Consider the following 26,955-nt stretch of genomic DNA (forward strand, 5'->3'; position numbering starts at 1 on the left):
CTGCCTCCGGACACTTTCATAAAACATACTTGAATTCTTATCACATGTTCGTTGAGGACTTTTGAGGAACGTCTGTAATTACTGTAGAATCAGCGGGATGTCTGGAAGGCCACGTGAGTACCGTTTTCTGTGTGAAAAAAAATGATTTAGTAATGGTTGAATGAGTAGGCTAGACTGGTGCGTAAAAGTCCGCTCACGACTCACCTGTCAAATCATCCAGCAGATTGTAAAGGCTCTCCCTCATGCGTTGCATAATTCTCCTGTGATGTTGCAGGCAGGTGTATTTTCCATTCTGCTCTACTGTAAATTGTAATCTCGCTATGTTATACACCATGTTCATGTGTTTTAGAAACTTTGAGAGAACGACATACTAACTCATACACCTATAACATCCTTGGGTACATTTTTAAATAAGTTAACCACTTTTTTTATAGAAAATAAGATATTTGTAAAAGCACACCTGATACATTTTCTTCTTTAATATTTGGTCGTCTTACTTTCATGAGCAGTTTATGGAGAGGACAGAGTTGACAATAAGCCCAGATGTCTTTTGTCCTCTTATGTGAGTCACCCTTCACACACAGAGAATGGGTCAACAACTTCTAACACTCCTGTGTGTGTGTGTGTGTGTGTGTGTGTGTGTGTGTGTGTGTGTGTGTGTGTGTGTGTGTGTGTGTGTGTGTGTGTGTGTGTGTGTGTGTGTGTGTGTGTGTGTGTGTGTGTGTGTGTGTGTTTGTGTGTGTGTGTGTGTGTTTGTGTGTGTGTGTGTGTGTGTGTGTGTGTGTGTGTGTGTGCGTGTGTGTGTGTGTTTGTGTTTGTGTAATCACAGATTTTAGCGAGTTGCTGGATGTCGACCCAGGTGAAGCTTCTGAAGAGCTGACAGAGGTGGTGTGTCTGGAGTCAGAACTAAAGGACGGACAGTAAGAAAGAGAGGGGAGAGGGGTGGAGGAAGAGAGGGATGGAGATATATATATATATATTAAAAATATATATATATTAAAAACAGAGGTGGTGTGTCTGGAATCAGAACTACAGGATGGTCAGTAATAGGGATGTGGCATATTTTTTTAAATAACGCTTAACCCGTCATTTTTTAAATCAGTTTTCCGTTAAAACAATAAGAAAAAATGAATACATTTCCTCATAAATTCACAATGGAGCTGCGCTGTTGCCAGCAACGTTTTGTGTCTCTCGATGCGTCCCTTTCAGATGGTTATTGCACCTGTACTACCATTACTGTACTTTAATTCCACCTTGCAAAGTTTGCATTTCCTTCCTTATTTAACTTCTCAAATTATTGCCATACCCACACAAGACTTTTTCCAACTGTTAACGATGATGACGTAGTGGTGGAGAGTCGACTGAAAAATAATTGATTCCTCGACTCCTTGCACGTGTCCTCCGGCTGTCGACTCCCATTTATGAGTGTCAAGATTCTTATTCCGCTAAGAATCGACTCCTAAGATTCAGTATTTTTGGAACAGATGGGACTGATTAGTTGCCATACTTCCGAGATCACAAACACACGCATGGAGAGACAGAGAGAGAGGGGAGGGGCACAGTATAGGCAGGTGGGCCACCAGGGAGACAGAGTCAGAACTGTGAACTAGGCCTATTAATCGGCAATCAAAAGCTGTATCTCACAATGGAATGCTGTACCCCAAAATTTCTAAGCTTGCAATGTCTCTTAACTTCAGTAAAGCCGGGCCTATCATCAATGAATAGGCTAGGATACTAAGAGGATCTAGGTGCAAAACTGGGTGATAGCCAAGCAGATAAGAAATTGGGTCAGTCACTGAAAGGTTGCTGGTTCGAATCCCTGCGATGATTAGGTGAAAGTTGTCGATGTGCCCTTGAGCAAGGCACTTAAGCGTAATTGCTCCTGTAAGTCGCTCTGGAAAAAGAGCGTCTGCTAAAATGACCCAAAACAAACGTCACTGTTCACAGGTTCTGTTCACAGCGTGGTAGCCAGGCACCAAGATAGTGGAGAAGTTGAGCCTCGCGCTTAAGTGCTCTAAGTTGTTGCAGAAATTGACCTACTATGCTGTTTACCATCTACATCCTATCGATGAATCTACCTTTACACAACTTTCCCCAGGCCTTTATAGCCTATCGCCTAGTTAGGCTATAACCCAGAAAATAATGTGTTTTGTGATTCAAATGTTTGGGTATTTTCTTAAATGTAAGGATCCCAGTTTCATCACACCCTATTCAGTAAGAAAGAGGGAAGAGAGGATGGAGATAGAGAAAACATGGGTCAGAAAGCGTACACACATTCGTTTGTGTGTGTGTGTGTGTAGGATGATGGAGGTGGAGGTGGGACGTCACAATGTTCTGTTGGTACGGAGTGAAGGCATATACAGCGCCATCGGCAACCAGTGTACACACTACGGCGCTCCCTTGAGCAAAGGTGAGGAAGTACAGTCAGTGTGTGTGTGTGTGTGTCACTGTGAGTGCATGTTCTCCAAGTCATGTACTGTACATAATGTATTGGCTGTTATAATAGTGTTTTGTGTGTGTGTGTGTGTGTGTGTGTGTGTGTGTGTGTGTGTGTGTGTGTGTGTGTGTGTGTGTGTGTGTGTGTGTGTGTGTGTGTGTGTGTGTGTGTGTGTGTGTGTGTGTGTGTGTGTGTGTGTGTGTGTGTGTGTGTGTAGGGGTTCTATCAGGGCACAGGGTGCGATGCCCGTGGCACGGGGCCTGCTTCAACATCCAGACCGGAGACCTGGAAGAATTCCCTGGCATGGACTGTCTACCCTGTCACACGGTAGGACTGTCTACCCTGTCACACGGTAGGGAGGGAGAGGGTGGCAGGGAGGGGGAGGTAGGAGAGTTCAAGGGAGAAATATAGAAAGAGAAACATGGAGGAATACCCTGGCATGGACTTTCTACCCTGTCCCACGGTAGGGAGGGAGAGGGTGGCAGGGAGGGGGAGGTAGGAGAGGGGAAGGGAGAAATATAGAAAGAGAAACATGGAGGAATACCCTGGCATGGACTTCCTGCCACAAGGTGGGTCTAACAGACAGAAAGACAGGCAGGAAGACGGACAGGCAGGCAAGAAGACAGGCTTTGATTGACTTTGTTTGATATATTTTTCAGGTGAAAGTCGAAAACAACAAAGTGTATGTGTCCGTAAACAAAAAGGTAAGCATCACTTTTAAAAATCGCATTGATTTTATTAAATGCCAGAATATTACAACATGCTGCATTTGCTGTCAAGCTGAAGCTCTCATTTCGGTTTCGATTTACTGTCACTGTTGCCTTAACCATGTCATACAGAAACAGTAAGAGCCGAAAAACGATTTGAGTTAGTTATAGATGGATCGTAAAGCAGTTATGAATTATTTATGACCCTTCATGTCACTCTATGTTATGTGGTGTTTGTGTGTAGGCAGCGAGACAGACCAAACGAATAAAGTGTATGGGCTCCAGAGTAGAAGGTGTCATCCACACCATCCTACTGCTCGGGGGAGGTGAGGACGGGATACTGGGGCTCAGTGTGCGTGTGTGTGCACAAGTGCTTTGTGTGTGTGTGTGTATGTGGTTGAGTGCGTGAGTGTGCGTGATGGTGTGCTCTCTCTCTGTAAGCGCAGGGTCTGCGTCGTTGGTGTGTGCGGAAACTCTGAGACAGGAGAACTTTGGAGGCAGAATCATCATGGTAACCAGGGACAACCTTCTGCCCTATGACAAAACACGACTCAGCAAGGTAAATTACCCAAATTCTGTATTTCCAAATTCTGTATCTTCTACAAAATTCCCAGGTTTTTCCAGAAATCCTGTTTGTAGGATTCCAGATTTCCTGCTCATTCCCTTCTTATTCTGGGCTCCCGAGTAGCACAGCGGTCTAAGGCACTGCATCTCTGTGCAAGAGGCGTCACTGTAGTCTCTGGTTTGAATCCAGGCTTCCTCACATCTGGCCGTGATTGGGAGTCCCATAGAGCGGTGCACAATTGGCCCAGGTTTGGCCGGGGTAGGCAGTCATTGTAAATAAGAATTTGTTCTTAAAACTTCTTGTCAATATGGGGGCGCTGTTTCCACTTTGGAAAAAATCGTGCCCAAATTAAACTGCCTCGTACTCTATTCTAGATCGTACAATATGCATATTATTATTACTATTTGATAGAAAACACTCTCAAGTTTCTAAAACTGTTTGAATTATATCTGTGAGTAAAACAGAACTCATTTTGCAGAAAACTTCCAGACAGGAAGTGAAAAATCTGAAAACGATGCTCTGTTCCAGGGCCTGCCTATTGAATTGCCTTATATTTATGGATATCCATGCACTGCATATGCCTTCCACTAGATGTCAACAGGCAGTGGAAGGTGGAATGGGGTGTCTAGCTTGATCTGAGGTCGAACAAGAGCTCTTGGAATGACGTGTCCAGAATTTCCTTTCTCTACCTAGGCGCGGGAAGCACCTCCCTATTGTCTTATGATAAGCGTTCGGTATACACGGCTAATATCTCCGGCTTTGTTTTTATTTGATACATATTAGAAAAACATCATAAAGTAGTTTTTTTCAACCGAGTTTCATCAGTTTATTCAACGTTTAATGGGACTTTTGGAGTTTTCCATTCTCTGCGTCGAGAGAAATTGGGAACGTCATCAACATTGGCTAGCCTTGTGGAGCGAATTCGACAGGAGAGAAGGACATTCTAAAACCAACCAACGATTTATTCTGGACAAAAGACTCCTTGTACAAGATTCTGATGGAAGCTCAGAAAAAGTAAGAACAATTTATGATGTTATTTCATATTTCTGTGGAAAATGTTGAGTCCTATTATTTGCGTTTTGGCAGGCGCTGTCTCGCTATAACGTAAGCTGTTTGTTATGGTAAAGTTATTTTTAAAAATCTAACACGGCAGTTGCATTAAGAACTAGTGTATCTTTCATTTGCTGTCCAACATGTATTTTTTAGTAAAGTTTATGATGAGTTCTTTGGTCAGATTAGGTGAGTGTCCAAAATAGCTCCGGACAATTTGGTGAATCAATGCTACATATTCACAATGTATAACCACGGTTTGCAGCTCTAAATATGCACATTTTCGAACAAAACATAAGTGTATTGTATAACCTGATGTTATAAGACTGTCATCTGATGAAGTTGGTCAAGGTTAGTGATTAATTTTATATCTTTTGCTGGTTTTTGCGATCGCTACCTTTTGCTGCTAATAAATGCATTTGTGTGTTTGGCTATTGTGGTAAGCTAATATAATGCTATATTGTGTTTTCGCTGTAAAACACTTAAAAAATTGGAAATATTGGCTGGATTCACAAGATGTTTATCTTTCATTTGCTGTACACCCATGTATTTTTCATAAATGTTTTATGATGAGTATTTAGGTATTTCACATTGCTCTCTGTAATTATTCTGGCTGCTATTTTTGATGGTAGCTGCAATGTAAAACTATGATTTATACCTCAAATATGCACATTTTCAAACAAAACATAAATTTATTGTATAACATGTTATAAGACTGTCATCTGATGAAGTTGTTTCTGGGTTAGTGACTAATTATATCTCTATTTGGTCGCTTTTGTGATAGCTACCTATGCGGTAGAAAAATGGTGAAAATATGCGGTTGAGTCTTTTGCTATTGTGGTTAGCTAATAGAAATACATATTGTGTTTTCGCTGTAAAACATTTTAAAAATTGGAAATGATGGCTGGATTTACAAGTTGTTTATCTTCCATTTGCTGTATTGGACTTGTGATTTCATGAAAATTATATTATATGATATCCCTGTCGCGTTAGGCTAGGCTATGCTAGTCAGCTTTTTTGATGAGGATGCTCCTGGATCCGGGATGGGTAGCAATAAAAGGTTAACTGACTTGCCTAGTTAAATAAAAACCTTCTGGGCATCAACCGACCAGGATTTCTGAATAACCTGAGATTTTTGGGAGCGTAACCAGAACTCTACAACCCTAGAGCTTACCCTCCCAAATCCTTACCTTATTCATTAGCTGAGGAAATAGAAAATCGGCATGTTTCTATTCTGGTAGGGGCAAAGGTCATGGGGTCAGAGGGGAGGTCAAGCCCTATAGATCTATAAAAAATAGAATAGATGGGTAACTCATTCTGGAGTTTAAAAAAAGTCAAAAGTAGTCCTAAAATATGTTTTTATTCTTTCTAACCGTCACCTAGTTGGGTTTGAGTATGTTATGAATAACACATCATTGTACCCCCCCCCCCCCCTCCCCAGGTAATGAATGTGGAGAATGACAGCATTTTGCTGAGGAGGATGGAGTTCTTCCATAAATACGACATCGAGGTGTGGCTCCGCAAAGAGGTGGATACAATACAGCTTTATTTATCCAACTGTTACATAGTCCTCATTCTCCTGGCCTTTACTTTCTGTTGCGTTAATTTAGGATGGATGAGTTTCTTGAACAAATGATTCTCAAGGTTCTATTGGAATTCTACTGTTCGAACAGATGACCTCAAAGGGTTAATTTAGATAACATGGCTCTCTCTCTCACTATGTTTTCTCTTTTGTGCTCATTCACCTGTAGTATATCTGCCTGTATTTAAAGCAAATGAGTGCACTATATTTATGGCCATTGCTTGGTTGTTTGCAAGCTCTCAGACGCCTTCTCAAGCTTTGTGTTATTGTCATGACAGGCCATGTCATTGGACACAGAGAAGAAGACAGTAACATTTGATGACGGTTCAGTCCAGAGCTACGACCAGCTCCTCATATCCACAGGCTGCAGGTGTGTACATACTCACACAAACACACATACACACACACACTAACACGCATGCATGCAGAGAACAGTAACCCCAATGTGATCACCATTCCACCCACCTCAGAACACAGCAGTTAGAGAATGGGAATAGGAATGTCCATTCTACTTATTCTATTTCTGTGTTCTGATTCATTCTAATTATGTTGTGTAGAGCGAAGGGTCTGGAATGTCCAGGTAAAGACCTGGAGAATGTAAAGATGCTGGAGACACCGGAGGATGCAAGGCAGATACATGTTGCCTGTCTGGGCTGTCATATCGTCATCGTGGGGACATCCTTCGTTGGTACACCGTCTCATTCTGTCTCAAATTGACACTTTATGCCCCAACAATGCACTACTTTTGTCCAGAGCTCTCTGTCTTTGTGTGACTCTGGCCAAAAGTTGTGCACTACACTATGAATTGCCCTGCTCTGTGTATTTCCCTGGCTGTGTGTTGTGTTTAGGCATGGAGGTGGCATCCTATATGACAGACAAGGCCTCCAGCATCACAGTGATTGGCAGCAGTGAGCTACCCTACCAGAAGACCTTGGGCCCTGAGATTGGCAAGGTCACCATGATGGTGAGAGACAGGAGAGGGCGCTCCGAACCCTCGTTTTATTTAAGCTTCCAATGTATAACTAAGCTGCATTTCAAACTGCTTAGAAGTCATCTTCCTTTCTGCCTCCTCGCCCCTCTCGCCTCTCATCCCCTCCTTGTGTTGACAGATGCTTGCAGAGAAGGAGGTGGCGTTTTATATGAATGACAATGTGTCAGAGGTCCGCGGAGAGAACGGAAAGGTACAGTAGAGAGACCTCCCTGTGTCAGTGTCCTGGCAACATGAAGAGAATCCCATTATAGTTGTGTAGCTGTGTTGGGCTATTCAATGAGAATAGCATGTGTTTGTCTCTGTGCAGGTAAAAGATGTTGTGCTGAAGAGTGGGACAGTCATTCCTGCTGATGTTTTAATTGTTGGCATCGGTATGTACAACACAGGACAATTATTACACTTTAAATTCAGTGTACTACACAACCTCATACTACGGCTCATACTACGGTATGGCAAATCTGAAATATAAAGACATTTCTAAAGACTTTCTCTCTTTCCTCTCTCTATCTCCTTTCTCTTTCCTGTATCTCCCTCCCTCCAGGCGTGATCCCGAACTCAGAGTTCCTGCAGGGTACTCCCATAGCGATGGACTCTAAGAGCTCAGTCATAGTGGACAAGGTGAGCTCCAATTGGATGGCTGAATAAAGCATGTTGTTGTCCTGCTGAATCAAACCAAGGGTTGCTTTGTTTGTTAATAGTAAGAATGTTGGCATCTAATTTGTGGCATTTGTTGTAGCTTTATTTGTGAGAGGTTAGGAGTAAATAAAGCTTTACTCTTTTGACTGTCACGCCCTGGCCTTAGTATTCTTTGTTTTCTTTATTTTTTTTTAGTTAGGTCAGGGTGTGACATGGGGAATGTGTATGTGTTTTTGTATTGTCTAGGGGTTTTGTATGGTAAAGGGGTCAGGGTCTTGTCTAGGTGTTTGTATGTCTATGGCTGCCTAGATTGCTTCTCAATTAGAGGCAGCTGTGGTTCATTGTCTCTGATTGAGAGCCATATTTAAGGCAGTCATAGGTATTGGGGTTTTGTGGGTAATTGTCTATGTTGAACGTTTGTTGCTTGTCTATGCACTTACGTCATTTAGCTTCACGGTTGTTTTGTTTGTATTCAGTGTTCGTTTTGTGTTTTTCCCTTCTCTAAATAAAAGAGAATTTATTTTGCACACGCTGCGCCTTGGTCCTCTCTCTCACCCATAGACGATCGTGACATTGACGGTATGTAGGCTCTATGTTAACCCAAAGGCCTGGCTAATAGCAGTAGTGAGGGAAGGTATGCAGCCGGCTATACACTCGTAGCTCCTGTGGACCGGTTCGTACAACAAAAACATTCTCCATTCAGGCTGCAAAGGCGTCTGTTTCCGTCTTAACTACATTTCATGGCGGGGGAAAATATGCATACTTTCTTTGAGACACCATTTCCCACCACCATTCTAGAGTGGCTAATGCTAGTCCCAAATGTTGCATAGCGTGTTCAGCCAATCAGGTTGCAGCAGTCTATTGTTTTTCACCTCTGGTCTGATAGTCCGTGACTTGCATTAGCCATGGTGCTTCATAAAGAAAGTATGCATATTTTCCCAGTTTTTTAAAAATTTATTAAATCGAGTTAAGGAGGAAACCTTTGCAGCCTGAATATAGAAACCGGTCCACAGGAATACGAGTGTATAGCTGGCTGCACACATTCCCTTCGAAAGTAAGATGAAACGACTCAACATCACCATCTGCCGACCTTTGGGCTAGCTCTATGTAGGCTGTATGACAGTGTTTATAGGGAGAATCTCAATTGCATACTCCTCGCGTCCTCTTTCCTTGCCTCCTTCTCAAAACCAATTGGGGGGGACCGCTGGCTTTCTCATCCAGTGGGTTTTGAGGTGGTGTGGAGAGAGATCGTGAGGAGTATGCTGTTGAGATTCTTCCCCAGAGTTTATTTATAGAGTGTAACTATCAGGGATGTAGTGGAGAAAAAAACGCTGATCACCATTCACCAGTGTTGGGGAAGCTACTCTGAAAATATAGTTTACTAAACTACCAATTACTTCACACTAAAGCTACCTTCAAGAAGAATATAGTTGACTTAACTAAGGTTAGTTAGAAAATGTAGTTCACTACATCCAAACTACTTGGTGAAAAATGATCCCATCTGAATCTAATGTCATGGACTACAAATTGCAAGAACAGATCACTTTGGAATCAGATGTTAACAGAATGTGCACTTTCGCCTATGAAACATAAAAAGTGAGAATAAAGCACACAAACTGTTTCAAATGAGATTAAGGCAGGTCTGATGCTGAAAAAATATATACATTTCACCCATATGTCAAAGTTATTCATTACTGAGATTTGAATTTAGTTCAGCTACCACCAAGCTACTACAAAATGTAATTCAATTACTAGTTGAACTATAAGTAGTTCACTACTCCCCAACACGGCCATTTGTGGTTAGTAAAGTAACGCTCCCTATACTTTCAATGCATTGTTCTTCAAAAGGTGGGTAACTGCCTGCTCAAAATAAAAAAGCGGTGTTTACATGCACCTACCCTCCACTACACAACTTGTTACTATACTAAGTGTGTGTGGTTCCTCTCCTCTCCTGCAGTGCATGAGGACCAATGTTCTCGAAGTGTTCTGTGGAGGAGACCTGGCTACCTTCCCCCTGACAATGGCTAAAGACCAGAGAGTCAATATAGGACACTGGCAGATGGCACAGGCACAAGGTAACTCACCCAGGCCAATTTAAACACATGCATCAGGCTTTTACCTTGATTTTTTTATTTCTTTATTTAACTAGGCAAGTCAGTTAGGAACAAATTCTTATTTACAATGACGGCCTACCCCGGCCAAACCCAGACGACACTGGGCCAATTGTGCCATATGGGACTCCCAATCACGGCCGGATGTGATTCAGCCTGGACCTTTGCTGTTAAAGAAAATATGGCCTCAATAATCTTTCAGATCAAAAATATCTAAAAAGCAAACCTTGTTTGAGCAAAAGTCTCTAGGGTTTGACTAATGTGGGTTTTACTGGGCTTTTACTTAAAGTACCAGTCAAAAATTTGGACACTTACTCATTCAAGAGTTTTTCTTTATTTTTACTATTTTCTACATTGTAGAATAATAGTGAAGACATCAAAACTATGAAATAACACATATGGAATCATGTAGTAACAAATTTACCACATGATTCCATATTTAAACAAATGTTATATTTGAGATTCTTCAAAGTAGCCACCCGTTGCCTTGATCACAGCTTTGCACAATCTTGGTATTCTCTCAACCAGCTTCATGAGGTAGTCATCTGGAATGCATTTCAATGAGCAGGTGTGCCTCTTTAAAAGTAAATTTGTGCGTTTGAACCAATCAGTTGTGTTGTGACAAGGTAAGGTTGGTTTACAAAAGATAGCCCAATTTGATAAAGACCAAGTCCATATTGTGGCAAGAACAGCTCAAATAAGCAAAGACAAATGACAGTCCTTTATTACTTTAAGTCAGTCAGTCTGGAAATTTCAAGAACTTTGAAAGTTTCTTCAAATGCAGTCGCTAAAACCATCAAGGGCTATGATGAAACTGGCTCTCATGAGGACCGCTACAGGAAAGGAAGACCCAGAGTTACCTCTGCTGCAGAGGATACATTCATTAGAGTTACCTGCAGATTGCATCCCAAATAAATGCTTCAGAGTTCAAGTAACAGACACATATCCACATCGACTGTTCTGAGGAGACTGCGTGAATCAGGCCTTCATGGTCAAATTGCTGCAAAGAAACCACTACTAAAGGACACCAATAAGAAGAAGAGACTTGCTTTGGCCAAGAAACACGAGAAATAGACATTAGACCGGTGGAAATCTGTCCTTTGGTCTGATGAGTCCAAATTTGAAATGTTTGGTTCCAACCGTCGTGTTTTTGTGATCTCCACATGTGTGGTTCCCACCGTGAAGCATGGAGGAGGAGGTGTGATGGTGCGGCGGTGCTTTGCTGGTGACACTATCAGTGATTTATTTTGAATTCAAGGCACACTTAACCAGCATGGCTACCACAGCATTCTGCCTGGATGCACCATCCCATCTGGTTTGCATTTAGTGGGACTATCATTTGTTTTTCAATCGGGTCAATGACCAAACACACCTTCAGGCTGTGTAAGGGCTATTTTACCAAGAAGAGCTTTTTCAGATGATCAGGCCTCTATAATCACCCAACCTCAACCCAACTGAGATGGTTTCGGACGAGTTGGACCGCGGAGTGAATGAAAAGCGGCAAACAAGTGCTCAGTATATGTGGGAACTCCTTCAAGACTTTTGGAAAAGCATTCCGGGTGAAGCTGTTTGAGAGAATACCAAGATTGTGCAAAGCTGTCATCAAGACAAAGGGAATCTAAAATATATATTTTGATTTGTTTAGCACTTTTTTCCATATGTGTTATTTCATAGTTTTCATTTCTTCACTATTATTATACAATGTAGAAAATAGTAAAAAATTAAAAAAATAAAATTGAATGAGTCGGTGTGTCCAAACTTTTGACTGGTACTGTATATAGTCGCTATTGATTTTTATGTTGTTGCTGTGTGTGTGGTGTTGCTGTAGGGAGAGTAGCAGCCCTGAACATGCTGAATATACCCACTGAACTCAACTCTGTCCCTTACTACTGGACCGTCCTACTGGGGAAGACCATCAGATACACAGGTAAGCCTATCCACTACACACACCTTAACACACCTGAACGCGCACTAATCCTTGGTGTATATGTGTCCTTTGCAGGCTATGGGGAAGGATACACTGACATCGTGGTAAAAGGGAAAGTGGAGGAACAAAAGTTCCTGGCCTTTTATATCAAGTGAGTCAACAAAAAACGGCATTGTTCAAATGGACGTGTGTGTGAGAATGTGAGAATGTGATGCCTGTATGCGTGTATGTGTCTGTGCCTGTGTGTGTGTGTGTTTGTATGTGTGCGTGTATACTTTAACAGAAGATGTGTGTGTGTGTTTGTGTGTGCATGAATGCATGGCGGGGTTTCCATTAGCCTGTAATTGGTGGCCTTTGGCCTATGCTACTGTTGTTTGCAAAGACGGAGGCTGTTTTCATTGAAGTCGAACAACAGTTAGAGAGCATGCCTATAGTGAAAAGCCTACAAGGCAGAGCTCCAGACTGCAACCATTTAGTCACATTTTGCGACCTTTTCACTTGGCTGTGCAAGTAAACAAAACATATTGGTCGCATCGGTGCGAGCTGCACATTCCTTCAAATCACTCAAAACGTCCTATTTTTTAGTAGGCTAAAACCATGATTTGGTCTAACAGTAAAGTACATTATCCTCATTATTCCTGTAATGAAAGTGTCTGCCTGCCTGCCCCTGTACCTGTTTCACTGGGGCCTGCTGCTGTGTTGAGCGAGCCACTCTCTTTCCCAGGGTGAAGAAAAATGTTCTGGTTGTATCATTTTGTTCAAATCCAATTGCGGGGAAAACACGGCTATCCTGTTGTCACAGATGGAGATAGGGTGTTCTCAGCTTTTTGTAGGTGTGCTGTTTATTTCTCAACTCTACATTTTGAGCTCAATTGCAGCTACTTTACAAACAAGACATTTGATATGGCTTTGAGATACGGAGTGTGTGAAATGTTGATAGGCCTCATTAAGCGGAATGCTACATCTTTTTGGGGCCATTAAATGCCCTGTTAGATTAATACATGGCTACTAGCTGTGGGTATTATCTGTAGAGATAGTGACCTAGTAGTTAGGTTTTGTTAGTACATAAAATGTTCTGGCATTCTATGTCTGGTGTTCCATGTTGTCCTTGTTTTGTATTTCTATGTGTTTGGCCTGGTATGGTTCCCAATCAGAGGCAGCTGTCTATTGTTGTCTCTGATTGAGAACCATACTTAGGTAGCCTGTTCCCACCTGTGTTTGTAGGTAGATATTTTCTGTTTAGTGTGTGTCGTCACCTTACAGAACTGTTCGTTTGTCGTTTTTGTTGTTTTGTTCAGTGTTCAGTTGATTGATTAAAATATGAACACTTACCACGCTGCACCATGGTCCTCTTCTCCTTCTCCCGACGACGTTCGTTACACCTTGCCTTAACAGGAAGCCAGTGTAGGGAGGCTAGCACTGGAGTAATATGATCAAATTTTGGGGTTCTAGTCAGGATTCCAGCAGTCGTATTTAGCACTAACTGAAGTTTATTTAGTGCTTTATCCGGGTAGCCGGAAAGTAGAGCATTGCAGTAGTTTAACCTGTCTAGGACTGGGGTGCCGCTAGCGGCACCCCCCCCACCCCCACTGAAAAGGCAGAGCCGCGAAATTAAAAAAATATACATTTTTAAAATATTTAACTTTCACACATTAAAGTCCAATACAGCTAATGAAAGACACAGATCTTGTGAATCCAGCCAACATGTCCGATTTTTAAAATGTTTTACAGGGAAGACACAATATGTAAAGATGTAAATCTATTAGCTAAACACATTAGCATAATCCACCATCTTTTCTTTGTCCACCAACACCAGTAGCTATCACCAATTCGGCTAAACTAAGATATTGATAGCCACTAACCAAGAAAAAACCTCCTCAGATGACAGTCTGATAACATATTTATGGTATAGGATAGGTTTTGTTAGAAAAATGTGCATATTTCAGGTAGATGTCATAGTTTACAATTGCACCCACCGTCACAAATGGACTAGAATAATTACAATGAGCAACGTGTTTACCTAACTACTAATCATCAAACATTTCGTAAAAATACACAGCATACACTAATCGAAAGACACAGATCCTGTGAATACAGACAATATTTCAGATTTTCTAAGTGTCTTACAGCGAAAACACAATAAATCGTTATATTAGCATACCACATATGCAAACGTTACCAGAGCATTGATTCTAGCCAAAGTGAGCGATAACGTAAACATCGCCAAAATATATAAATTTTTTTACTAACCTTCTCAGAATTCTTCCGATGACACTCCTGTAACATCATATTACACAATCCATATACAGTTTGTTCGAAAATGTGCATATTTAGCCACCAAAATCATGGTTAGACAATGACAAAAGTAGCTCAGCTGGTCAGAAAATGTCCTGCACCATATTAGACAGTGATCTAGTCTTATACATAAATACTCATAAACTTGACTAAAAAATACAGGGTGGACAGCGATTGATAGACAATTTAATTCTTAATACAATCGCAGAATTACATTTTTTAAATTATCCTTACTTTTCAATACAGTTTGCGCCAAGCGAAGCTACGTCAAACAAGATGGCGTCCTAAGCCATTAACATTTTTCGACAGAAACACGATTTATCATAATAAATTGTTCCTACTTTGAGCTGTTCTTCCATCAGAATCTTGGTCAAAGAATCCTTTCTTGGGTCTAATCGTCTTTTGGTCGAAAGCTGTCCTCTTGCCATGTAGAAATGCACATTGCGTTCGGCATTGCGAACATTGCGAACTGGAACGGTGCCCAGAGATTCACAGTGTCTCAGAAATAAATGTCCCAAAATCGCACTAAACGGATATAAATTGCTATAAAACGGTTTAAATTAACTACCTTATGATGTTTTTAACTCCTATAACGAGTAGAAACATGACCAGAGAAATATAACTGGCTACACTAATGCTTGGAAAAACAGTAGGTCGGTGTCCTCCGCGCGCCTGACGCACCTAGAAAAGAGGTCCTACCTACACGTGTTTTTGTTTTATAGGGGCTGTGATTGGGCAATCGATACCATTCAAAGCGTCATCACGTAAAGGCATCCAGGGGAAGACGTAAGCAGTGTCCGTATACTCATAGCAATAACAGTGGCCTTAAAACTGACTCCAGAACAGGGGCCAAAATGTGTGAAATCTGACTCCATGTCAGGGAAATTGCTGTAGAATGAGTTCTGTTCCACTCAGAGACAAAATTTCAACGGCTATAGAAACTATAGACTGTTTTCCATCCAATAATAATAATAATATGCATATTGTACGATCAAGAATTTTGTAGGAAGCCGTTTCAAAAATTGCACGATTTCCATAAATAGTGACAACAGCACCCCCTAGCCTTAACAGGCTAACCTAGAAGTAACAAAAGCATGGATTAATTTTTCTGCATAACTTTTGGACAGAAAGTTTCAGATTTTTGCAATGATACGTAGATGGAAAAAAGCTGTCCTTGAAACAGTCTTGATATGTTCGTCAAAAGAGAGATCAGGGTCCAGAGTAACACCGAGGTCCTTCACAGTTTTATTTGAGACGACTGTACAACCATCAAGATTAATTAAAGATCTCTTTGTTTCTTGGGACCTAGAACAAGCATCTCTGTTTTGTCCGAGTTTAAAAGTAGAAAGTTTTCAGCCATCCACTTCCTTATGTCTGAAACACAGGCTTCTAGCGAGGGCAATTTTTGGGGCTTCACCATGTTTCATTGAAATGTACAGCTGTGTGTCATCCGCATAGCTGTGAAAGTTAACATTATGTTTTCGAATGACATCCCCAAGAGGTCAAATATATAGTGAAAACAATAGTGGTTCTAAAACGGAACCTTGAGGAACACCGAAATGTACAGTTGATTTGTCAGAGGACAAACCATTCACAGAGACAAATTGATATCTTTCCGACAGATAAGATCTAAACCAGGCCAGAACTTGTCCGTGTAGACCAATTTGGGTTTCCAATCTCTCCAAAAGAATGTGGTGATCGATGGTATCAAAAGCAGCACTAAGGTCTAGGAGCACGAGGACAGATGCAGAGCCTCGGACTGACGCCATTAAAAGGTCATTTACCACCTTCACAAGTGCAGTCTCAGTGCTATGATGGGGTCTAAAACCAGACTGAAGCATTTCATATACATTGATTGTCTTCAGGAAGGCAGTGAGTTGCCGCGCAACAGCTTTTCTAACATTTTTGAGAGGAATGGAAGATTCGATATAGGCCGATAGTTTTTATATTTTCTGGGTCAAGGTTTGGCTTTTTCAAGAGAGGCTTTATTACTGCCACTTTTAGTGAGTTTGGTACACATCCGGTTGGATAGAGAGCCGTTTATTATGTTCAACATAGGAGGGCCAAGCACAGGAAGCAGCTCTTTCAGTAGTTTAGTTGGAATCGGGTCCAGTACGCAGCTTGAAGGTTTAGAGTCCATGATTATTTTCATCATTGTGTCAAGAGATATAGTACTAAAACACTTGAGTGTCTCCCTTGATCCTAGGTCCTGGCAGAGTTGTGCAGACTCAGGACAACTGAGCTTTGGAGGAATGCGCAGATTTAAAGAGGAGTCCGTAATTTGCTTTCTAATGATCATGATCTTTTCCTCAAAGAAGTTCATGAATTTATTACTGCTGAAGTGAAAGCCATCCTCTCTTGGGGAATGCTGCTTTTTAGTTTGCTTTGCAACAGTATCAAAAATACATTTCGGATTGTTCTTATTTTCCTCAATTAAGTTGGAAAAATAGGATGATCGAGCAGCAGTGAGGGCTCTTCAATACTGCACGGTACTGTCTTTCCAAGCTCGTCGGAAGACTTCCAGTTTGGTGTGGCGCCATTTCCGTTCCAATTTTCTGGAAGCTTGCTTCAGAGCTCGGGTATTTTCTGTATAACAGGGAGCTCGTTTCTTGTGACAAGTGTTTTTCGTTTATAGGGGTGCAACTGCATCTAGGGTATTGTGCAAGGTTAAATTGAGTTCCTCAGTTGGTTAACTGATTTTTGTCCTCTGACGTCCTTGGGTAGGCAGAGGGAGTCTGGAGGGCATCAAGGAATCTTTGGGTTGTCTGAGAATTTATAGCACGACTTTTGATGCTCCTTGGTTGGGGTCTGAGCAGATTATTTGTTGCGATTGCAAACGTAATAAAATGGTGGTCTGATAGTCCAGGGTTATGAGGAAAAACATTAAGATCCACAACAGTTATTCCATGGGACAAAACTAGGTCCAGAGTATGACTGTGACAGTGAGTAGGTCCAGAGACATGTTGGACAAAACCCACTGAGTCGATGATGGCTCCGAAAGACTTTTGGAGTGGGTCTGTGGACTTTTCCATGTGAATATTAAAATCACCAAAAATTAGAATATTATCTGCTATGACTACAAGGTCCGATAGGAATTCAGGGAACTCAGTGAGGAACGCTGTGTATGGCCCAGGAGGCCTGTAAACAGTAGCTGTAAAAAGTGATTGGGTAGGCTGCATAGATTTCATGACTAGAAGCTCAAAAGACGAAAACGTCTGGGTTTTTTTTGTAAATTGAAATTTGCTATCGTAGATGTTAGCAACACCTCCGCCTTTGCGGGATGCACGGGGGATATGGTCACTAGTGTAACCAGGAGGTGAGGCCTCATTTAACACAGTAAATTCATCAGGCTTAAGCCATGTTTCAGTCAGGCCAATCACATCAAGATTATGATCAGTGAATAGTTCATTGACTATAACTGCCTTTGAAGTGAGGGATCTAACATTAAGTACCCCTATTTTGAGATGTGAGGTATCACAATCTCTTTCAATAATGGCAGGAATGGAGGAGGTCTTTATTCTAGTGAGATTGCTAAGGCGAACACCGCCATGTTTAGTGTTGCCCATCCTAGGTCGGGGCACAGACACGGTCTCAATGGGGATAGCTGAGCTGACTACACTGACTGTGCTAGTGGCAGACTCCACTAAACTGGCAGGCTGGCTAACAGCCTGCTGCCTGGCCTGCACCCTATTTCATTGTGGAGCTAGGGGAGTTAGAGCCCTGTCTATGTTCGTAGATAAGATGAGAGCACCCCTCCAGCTAGGATGGAGTCCGTCACTCCTCAACAGGCCAGGCTTGGTCCTGTTTGTGGGTGAGTCCCAGAAAGAGGGCCAATTATCTACAAATTCTATCTTTTGGGAGGGGCAGAAAACAGTTTTCAACCAGCGATTGAGTTGTGAGACTCTGCTGTAGAGCTCATCACTCCCCCTAACTGGGAGGGTGCCAGAAACAATTACTCGATGCCGACACATCTTTCTAGCTGATTTACACGCTGAAGCTATGTTGCGCTTGGTGGCCTCTGACTGTTCTATCCTAACATCGTTAGTGCTGACATGGATAACAATATCTCTATATTCTCTACACTCGCCAGTTTTAGCTTTAGCCAGCACCATCTTCAGATTAGCCTTAACGTCGGTAGCCCTGCCCCCTGGTAACCAGTGTATGATCGCTGGATGATTAGTTTTGGGCAAACGTGCCCAACTTCACATAACGCAAAGAAAAGAAAATGCCGAAAATCGCAATAAACGTTCAATAAACTGATATAACTCGGTTTAAAATAACTACTTTATGATGTTTTTATCACATATATCAAATAAAATCAGAGCCGGAGATATCTAACGTCTATACCGAAAGCTTTTCAGAACGCAACCTGGGGTTCCTTCTCGTGCCTTCCAAGACAATGAAAATTCCAGACACGTCATTCCAAAAGCTCTTGTTCGGCCTCAGATCAAGCTAGACACCCCATTCCACCTCTCACTGCCTGTTGACATCTAGTGGAAGGCGTATGCAGTGCATGTAGATCCATAGATTTCAGGCAAATTAATAGGAAGGCCCTGGAACAGAGCCTCGATTTCAGATTTTTCACTTCCTGACAGGAAGTTTGCTGCAAAATGAGTTCTGTTTTACTCACAGATATAATTCAAACGGTTTTAGAAACTAGAGAGTGTTTTCTATCCAATAGTAATAATAATATGCATATTGTACGAGCAAGAATTGAGTACGAGTGTCACGATCGTCAAAGGTAGAGAGTGAGGACCAAGGCACAGCGCGTGAAAAGAACATCTTCTTTTATTAAGAAGAGAAAAACACAAAACGAAACCACTTTAACAAACTAACAAAATAACAAAACTGACGAACGTGAAGCTAAGCATGAACTAGAACATCAACATAGACAATTCCCCACAAACATCTAAAGCCTATGGTTGCCTTAAATATGGCTCCCAATCAGAGACAACAATAACCAGCTGTCTCTAATTGAGACCCAATTCAGGCAACCATAGACTTTCCTAGATACCTACACTCAACCATAGACACAGCTAGACTACTATACTAAACATAAACCCAACTACTCTAATAAACCCCCTAAACCTTACAACCACCCTAGACACTACAAAAACACATACATTCCCCATGTCACACCCTGACCTAACTAAAATAATTAAGAAAACAAAGAATACTAAGGCCAGGGCGTGACAACGAGGCAGTTTCATTTGGGCACGATTTTTTACAAAGTGAAAATAGCAAAAGGTTAATGGGGAGAACCGGTTGAAAGTTACTGTCGGCTGAATGAGCGACAACAGTTGTGCAGCATTTCCCTCCAGAAGCCATGAGAAAGTTGTCCGGCTGCGGGGACCGTGCGAGGGGATTTATACTAACGTTACTATCTGTACTTACTGGTGGCACAGACGCTGTTTCATCCTTTCCTACACTGAAATTACCCTTGCCTAACGATTGTGTCTGAAGCTGGGCTTGCAGCACAGCTAACCTCGCCGTAAGGCGATCGTTCTCCTGTATATTATGAGTACAGCAACTGCAATTAGAAGGCATCATGTTAATGTTACTACTTAGCTTCGGCTGTTGGAAGTCCTGACGAACCATGTCCAGATAAAACGTCCGGAGTGAAAAAGTTGAATGAAAAAAAGTTGAGTCAGGGACAAACTAAGAATATAATCGGTAATTAAAAAGTAAAAACCGTAAAGTTGTCAGGTAGCAAAGTACTGTTGGCAACAAAACGCACAGCAGCACGTAAACAAGTCTGCCATAGCTGTGGGTATTATCTGTAGAGATAGTGACCTAGTAGTTGGGTTTTGTTTTTACCTTAAATGTACTGTTAGATTAATACATGGCTACTAGCTGTGGGTATTATCTGTAGTGTTACTGATCTAGCTAATGTGTTTTGAGTTTCCACTTCATCAGTTGGTGAATTATTAGTCTAAATTAACCTATGATATTAGAGCACGTAAAGATGCAGGCAAATTCATCTCTGTTGAACAAGAAAATGCAGGCCACCGTGCAACTCGCTATTCAGGTAGGATGCCATTTTTGAACTTCAATGTATTATTATTTTCGTATTTATAATAATTTGTTTAATCATTATTATTATTATTGTATATTATTGTTATTATTGTAGGCCTTTTTATTAATCTAAACCAGTTATTTAAAAATGCTAAACGTATTTTGTTTCAGTCTGAATTAAATTAAGTTCGATCTGTCTTTTTAATTGTGTGCTCTGTATTTAGTTTAAGATAGGTTATAAGTAGGCATGTTGTAAAATAAATATCATTAGCCTATTGCTGTAATTGTTGGGGTACGGTAGGCACAAGTAGTTCTTGGTAATTGCTGCAAAATAACCTGTTGAAAACTTTTGTTAAGGTTTAAGCCAGTTCGGTTGAGCAATTTTCATTGGCCAAACTAAATGTTTGTGTTTTCCGCAATATAATATCCTTCTCGTATTTTTCCTATAAACAATGGCTTGACCTACTTTTGATATTACCTTAATAAAGTTTAGAAACTTTTGCGAAGTTTTGGTGTGGTGCGGCTATTAGCCTACTATACTGCAGGCCTATGACATGAAGGCAGTGCACGCCGGCGTGCCAACTGACTCCGACAGTTGAACTTGAGGTGAGGAGGAATGTGTTAGGCCTACCAGAGTTACTCAAATAATATAACAATATAATGCTTATTTTTATAAAAAATATTCTGATTACAATTTTGGGAATTAGCTTCCTTCTGTATACTTATATCTGTTTAGCAGACGCAGTAGCCTGACAAGTATAAATAAAATAAATTATTGTTTTAGGAAAGTAAAAAACAATAAAACAATAGGCTATAAAGTTATGCATATTCTTTACCTTTATTTAACTAGGCAAGTCAGTTAAGAACAAATTCTTATTTACAATGACGGCCTACCCCAGCCAAACCCAGACAATGCTGGGCCAATTGTGCACTGCCCTATGGGACTCCCAATGACAGCTGGATGTGGAGTTGGAGTTGAACCAGGGACGCCTCTTGCACTGAGATGCAGTGCCTTAGACCGCTGCGCCACTCGGGAGCCCCAAATGCATATGCTACACATCAAAACACAAGGAATAGTGTTTTTGTAATATATTATATAGTCTGTAAGGACACGTAAATGTGGCTAATTTATCCCTTGATGGCACTGGCTGCGTGGCCTAATGTGTTAAGCACCCACTGCATGTGCATGACCGGTACATTTCTCTATTGTCCGATAAATGAAAATCTTCCCCTGGTCACTTGTCTGGCCAAAATTTTCCAGAAAACCTGGTGCATGTATGTATGAATGCTATTCTTCTCCCCACTATTTTTCTCCCCGCAGGGATGATGAGGTAATAGCAGCAGCCAGTCTGAACTATGACCCAGCTGTTTCTGCTGTGGCGGAGAGGTTCGCTGCAGGAAACACCATCACTAAGAAAGAGGCTGAGTACGTGGCTGCCCACATCCCTCTCTCTCACTGTAAACTCATTATTGTATTTTCTCCAGGCAGACAGACAGACACAGACACACACTGTAATACAGTGCCTTCAGAAAGTATTCACACCCCTGACTTTTTCCACATTTTGTTGTGTTACAGCCTGAATTTAAAATGGATAAAATTGACAGTTTGTATCACTGGCCTACACACCATACCCCAAAATGTAATAGTGGAATTATGTTTTTAGAAATAAAATAAAAATATGTTTAAAAAGTCACATAAATTGCATGGACTCTGTACGCAATATCAGTGTTTAACATGATTTTTGAATGACTACCTCATCTCTGTACCCCACACATACAATTATCTGTAAGGTCCCTCAGTCAAGCAGTGAATTTCAAACACAGATTCAACAAACAAAGGCCAAGGAGGTTTTCCAATACCTCGTAAAGAAGTTCACCTATTGATAGATGGGTAAAGTTTTTTTTTTAAAGCAGACATTGAATATCCCTTTGAGCATGGTAAAGTTATTCATTACACTTATTAATTACACTTTGAATGGTGTATCAATACACCCAGTCACTACAAAGACACAGGCGTCCTTCCTAACTCAGTTGCCGGAGAGGAATGGCTGTGAAAGGAGCAAACTCAGGAAGGATCAACAACATTGGAGTTACTCCACAATACTAACCTAAATGACAGAGCGAAAAGAAGGAAGCCTGTACAGAATAAAAATCTCCCAAAACATGCATCCTGTTTGCAAAAAGGCACAAAAGTAAAGTAAAACTGCAAAAAATTAAATGAACTTTATGTCCTGAATACAAAGCATTATGTTTGGGGCAAATCAAACACAACCCATCATTGAGTACCACTCTTCATATTTTCAAGCTTAGTAATGGCTGCATCATGTTGTAGTTATGCTTGTCATCCACAAGGACTAAGAGCTCAGGCAAAATCCTATTGGAAAACCTGGTTCAGTCTGCTTTCCAAGAGACACTGGGAGACATCTTTCAGCAGGACACTAACCCAAAACACAAGGTCAAATATACACTGGAGTTGCTTACCAAGATGAAAGGGAATGTTCCTGAGTGGCCTAGTTACAGTTTTGACTTAAATCAGCTAGAACCTTTTTTTTTTTTTAAATCTAAAAGAAATAGAAAAAAAGAAAAAAAAGAAAATCTATGGCAAGACTTGAAAATGGCTGTCTAGCAATGATCAACAACCAACTTGACAGAGCTTGAAGAATATTTTTTATAATAAATGTGTAAATATTGTACAATCCAGGTGTCCAAAGCTCTTAGAGACTTACCCAGAAAGACTCACAGCTGTAATCGCTCTTAGAGACTTACCCAGAAAGACTCACAGCTGTAATCGCTCTTAGAGACTTACCTCGAAAGACTCACAGCTGTAATCGCTCTTAGAGACTTACCCAGAAAGACTCACAGATGTAATCGCTGGCAAAGGTTATTCTAACATGTATTGACTCAGGGGGTTGAATACTTACTGTATCTAATTAAGATAGTTTTTTTAAATAAATGTTTTACAAATGTTGTTTTTTTAAATCCACTTTGACATTACAGAGTATTTTGTATAGATTGTTGAGAAAAAATTGACAATTAAATACATTTTAATCTCAACTTGTAACACAAAATGTGGAAGAAGTCAAGGGATGTGAATACTTTTTGAAGGCAATGTATCTCTTTCCCTTCTCTTCCTCACAGATCAGATGACCTGAGGTGGCTGAAGCTGGAACTGTCCTGATCATCCCTCCTTCCACTCATCCGTCTCAACATCACTTCATCTCCGACACACAAACACAGAATGTCCCCCCTCTGTCCATCTCTCCCTCCCTCCCTCCTCCTCCTCAGGCATCCCTCCTCATCCCCTCTCTTCCCCCTCTTCTGGAGAGCAAGTCGTCTGGCTGGAGGCTCGACAGACACAGAAGAGACCTATCAGAAGAGGACGACGTGACGTTGCTGAGTTATAACCAGTAGTGTAGTGGAGGGTAATCGCATGTAAACGCCGTATATGCACTTTTTTTCATTTTGTGAGAGCGTTTACTCGCCTTTTGCGGAAAAATGCATAGAAAGTGCACGGAGCGTTACTTTACTCACTGATAACGGCGATCAGCGTTCACCCACCTTCTTTTTTTTTTACCACGACATCACTTGTTATGACATCAGACGTATAGCAGGACGACACTCAACAGTTTGTCTGTTCTGTTCTTAGCCAGTTTGTTTAGAGGTGGGGGGAGACAGAAAAAACAGTGATACCTCAGACGAACAGATTTTGTGGGTTTCATTTTTCATTTACGAGGATGAGTTTTATATGTTCTCCGTTTTGGGGAAACTACATGGTCATGATGTCGCCAATGCCCACCTGTTGATGTAGACATTTCTTACTTCACATTCTGAAAATGGAGAAGAGGAGATGACAGAAAGGTAGCTGTGTGTGTTCTACTGTAGATATGGTTGTCATGGTAGCTACCCACTGGACACACACTAGTTGAATCAATGCTGGTCAAAATGAGATGAAAGTAGTACTGGTTGATGATTTTTTCAAATCCAATGTATTTTCCACGTTGATTCCACGTCACAATACGTTGACAAAATACGTTGAAACAACGTTGATTCAACCAGTGTGTGCTCAGTGGGTAAAGTTCTACTGTTGACACGATAGCAACATGATGACATGCCAGGTTGGAAGTCATGGTAGCTAGTGTTCTACTGTCGATACGGTGGTCACATGACAGGTTGGTAGTCATGGAAGCTGGTGTTGTAGTACTGTCAACATGTCAACCAGTGGTGGTGGTATAGTCTGAGTTTACGCTTACTTTGGGGTTCCATGGAAAGGGTTGCTAGGTAGGCCATTGCCGGGGTCACGGGCAGTGGAAAAACACAGGTGACCTTAATGGCAGGTGTGGCCATGTGGATGGACCAATCAGAACGCTGTTTGGGGGATTAGAGGGACAGAGGGCCAGGGCCGAGGTCTTTGAGGCTGGGATGCTGAATTAGGCAACCTGAACAAAACAGGCTGCAGAGAGAATAATAGACATGGACAAACACAACACAAAAAGATTACAACAAAACGCTTTCAAAAGAACTGCTGTGCTTCTCTCTCACTTCTCTCTTTCTATCTCTTACATCTCACCCTCTCACCCCACTGGGCACACTAGGTCGTTTCAACGTTGATAATTGGGTAATATTTGGTTGAGATGTTGATCAATGAGTTTACAACCTATATTTGTTAAATTCCCAATGTGTTATCACTATGCTTTCAACCATCTAAAAGCACAACCTAATTCCAATGGAAAAACAATGCCAGATTTGTTGTTTATTTACAAAACAGATGAATGAATGTGTTATCATTGTTCTTCATCTAATATCTGAACCACATGACCCGGGCCTGGTTTCCCGATAGCAGTGGAATTTAGGCGTATGAGTGTTTTAATGATGCATTGTTCCAACAACGGCCCGGGGGATGTAACATGCGTTTCCCAAAATACCACGCAGAGAGAGCGTTCGCTAAGTGCGTTGTTGAGGCATAGGCCTACAGTCGAAACGAATAGGATCGAAAGAAAGTTAGCGCGGCTCTCGGATCAGTTGTCTCCATTCAAATCTTACTTTAACATTCACATTTTTGATGGGTCAGCTCCTAGAAAGATATTATCACCTATGACTGCAACTATTAGCCTACCCCAGTGGTCGCCAACCGGTCAATTCAAATCAAATCAAATCAAATTTATTGGTAACATACACATGGTTAGCAGATGGTATTGCGAGTGTAGCGAAATGCTTGTGCTTCTAGTTCTGACAGTGCAGCAATATCTAACATGTAATCTAACAATTCCTCAACAACTACCTAATACATAAAAATCTAAGTAAAGGAAGGATTAAGACTATATAAATATATGGATGAACGATGACAGAGCGGCATAGGCAAGATACAATAGATGGTATAAAATGCAGTATATACATATGAGATGAGTAATGTAAGATATGTAAACATTATTAAAGTGGCATTATTAAAGTGACTTGTGATCCATTTATTAAAGTGGCCAATGATTTCAAGTCTGTATGTAGGCAGCAGCTGCTCTGTGTTAGTGATGGCTGTTTAACAGTCTGATGGCCTTGAGATAGAAGTTGTTTTTCAGTCTCTCTGTCCCAGCTTTGATGCCCCTGTACTGACCTAGCCTTCTGGATGGTAGCGGGGTGGACAGGCACTTGCTCGGGTGGTTGTTGTCCTTGATGATCTTTTTGGCCTTCCTGTGACATCGGGTGCTATAGGTGTCCTGGAGGGCAGGTAGTTTTTCCCCGGTAATGTGTTGGGCAGACCGCACCACCCTCTGGAGAGCCCTGCGGTTGCAGGCAGTGCAGTTGCCGAACCAAGCAGTGATACAGCCCAACAAGATGCTCTTGATTCTGCATCTGTAAAAGTTTATGAGGGTTTTAGGTGACAAGCCAAATTTCTTCAGCCTCCTGAGGTTGAAGAGGCGCTGTTGCACCTTCTTCACCACACTGTCTGTGTGGGTGGACCATTTCAGTTTGTCTAATACTACATAAGAATAAATGTATAGTTACAGTAACCTCAAAACATTTAATGGATATGTATCTAGTGCTTGGATAGTTTCATCTGACCACTGGCTTAATCCCATTCTTTAACTATTATTTTTGGTTGAGTTGGAGACATGACTCCAACATATCATTTGTTAACTTGTCAACAAGTTAATATGCTATTTATTGTGTTTCAAAAGTGATATTGAATTGTGTTTGGTTGTCAATGCAACCAAATATCAACATTTAAAGGAGATGTATCTTCTGCTTGGATAGGTCCATCAATGGCACTGATTAGTCTGGCTTTAATTCTAGTTTGTCATCAAATTAATTATTGATATGTTGATGACTTTTGCAAATGCTATAGGCCAAAATAGCATCATTGATGATATACAGTGCATTCGGAAAGTATTCAGACCCCTTCACTTTTTCCACATTTGTTACGCTACAGCTTTATTCTAGAATGTATTAAATAGTTTTTGTCCCTCATCAGTCTGAACACAATACTCCATAATGATAAAGCAAAAACAGTTTTTTAGAAATGTTTCCAAATGTATAAAAAATAAATAACTGAAATATTCCATTTACATAAGTATTCAGACCCTTTACTCAGTACTTTGTTGAAGCACCTTTGGCAGCGATTACAGCATCGAGTCTTCTTGGGTATGA

General features: G+C 41.1%; 1 protein-coding gene across 1 annotated transcript; it reads left to right on the top strand.

The window, feature by feature from the left end:
• Nucleotides 1-26,375, top strand: aifm5 (apoptosis inducing factor mitochondria associated 5). The gene is made up of 19 exons (XM_055935024.1): nt 1-113; nt 830-920; nt 2,301-2,410; nt 2,655-2,764; nt 3,097-3,141; nt 3,389-3,470; nt 3,591-3,703; nt 6,201-6,287; nt 6,620-6,711; nt 6,899-7,029; nt 7,190-7,305; nt 7,451-7,522; nt 7,640-7,703; nt 7,874-7,950; nt 9,926-10,043; nt 11,908-12,006; nt 12,082-12,157; nt 21,638-21,742; nt 23,455-26,375. The coding sequence occupies exons 1-19, from the start codon at nt 98-100 to the stop codon at nt 23,492-23,494; spliced, it is 1,644 nt and encodes a 547-aa protein (XP_055790999.1). The 5' UTR covers nt 1-97; the 3' UTR covers nt 23,495-26,375.
• The last annotated feature ends 580 nt before the right edge of the window (nt 26,376-26,955 follow it).

Source organism: Salvelinus fontinalis, chromosome 9 (genome assembly GCF_029448725.1).
Source record: "Salvelinus fontinalis isolate EN_2023a chromosome 9, ASM2944872v1, whole genome shotgun sequence".
NCBI lineage: Eukaryota > Metazoa > Chordata > Actinopteri > Salmoniformes > Salmonidae > Salvelinus > Salvelinus fontinalis.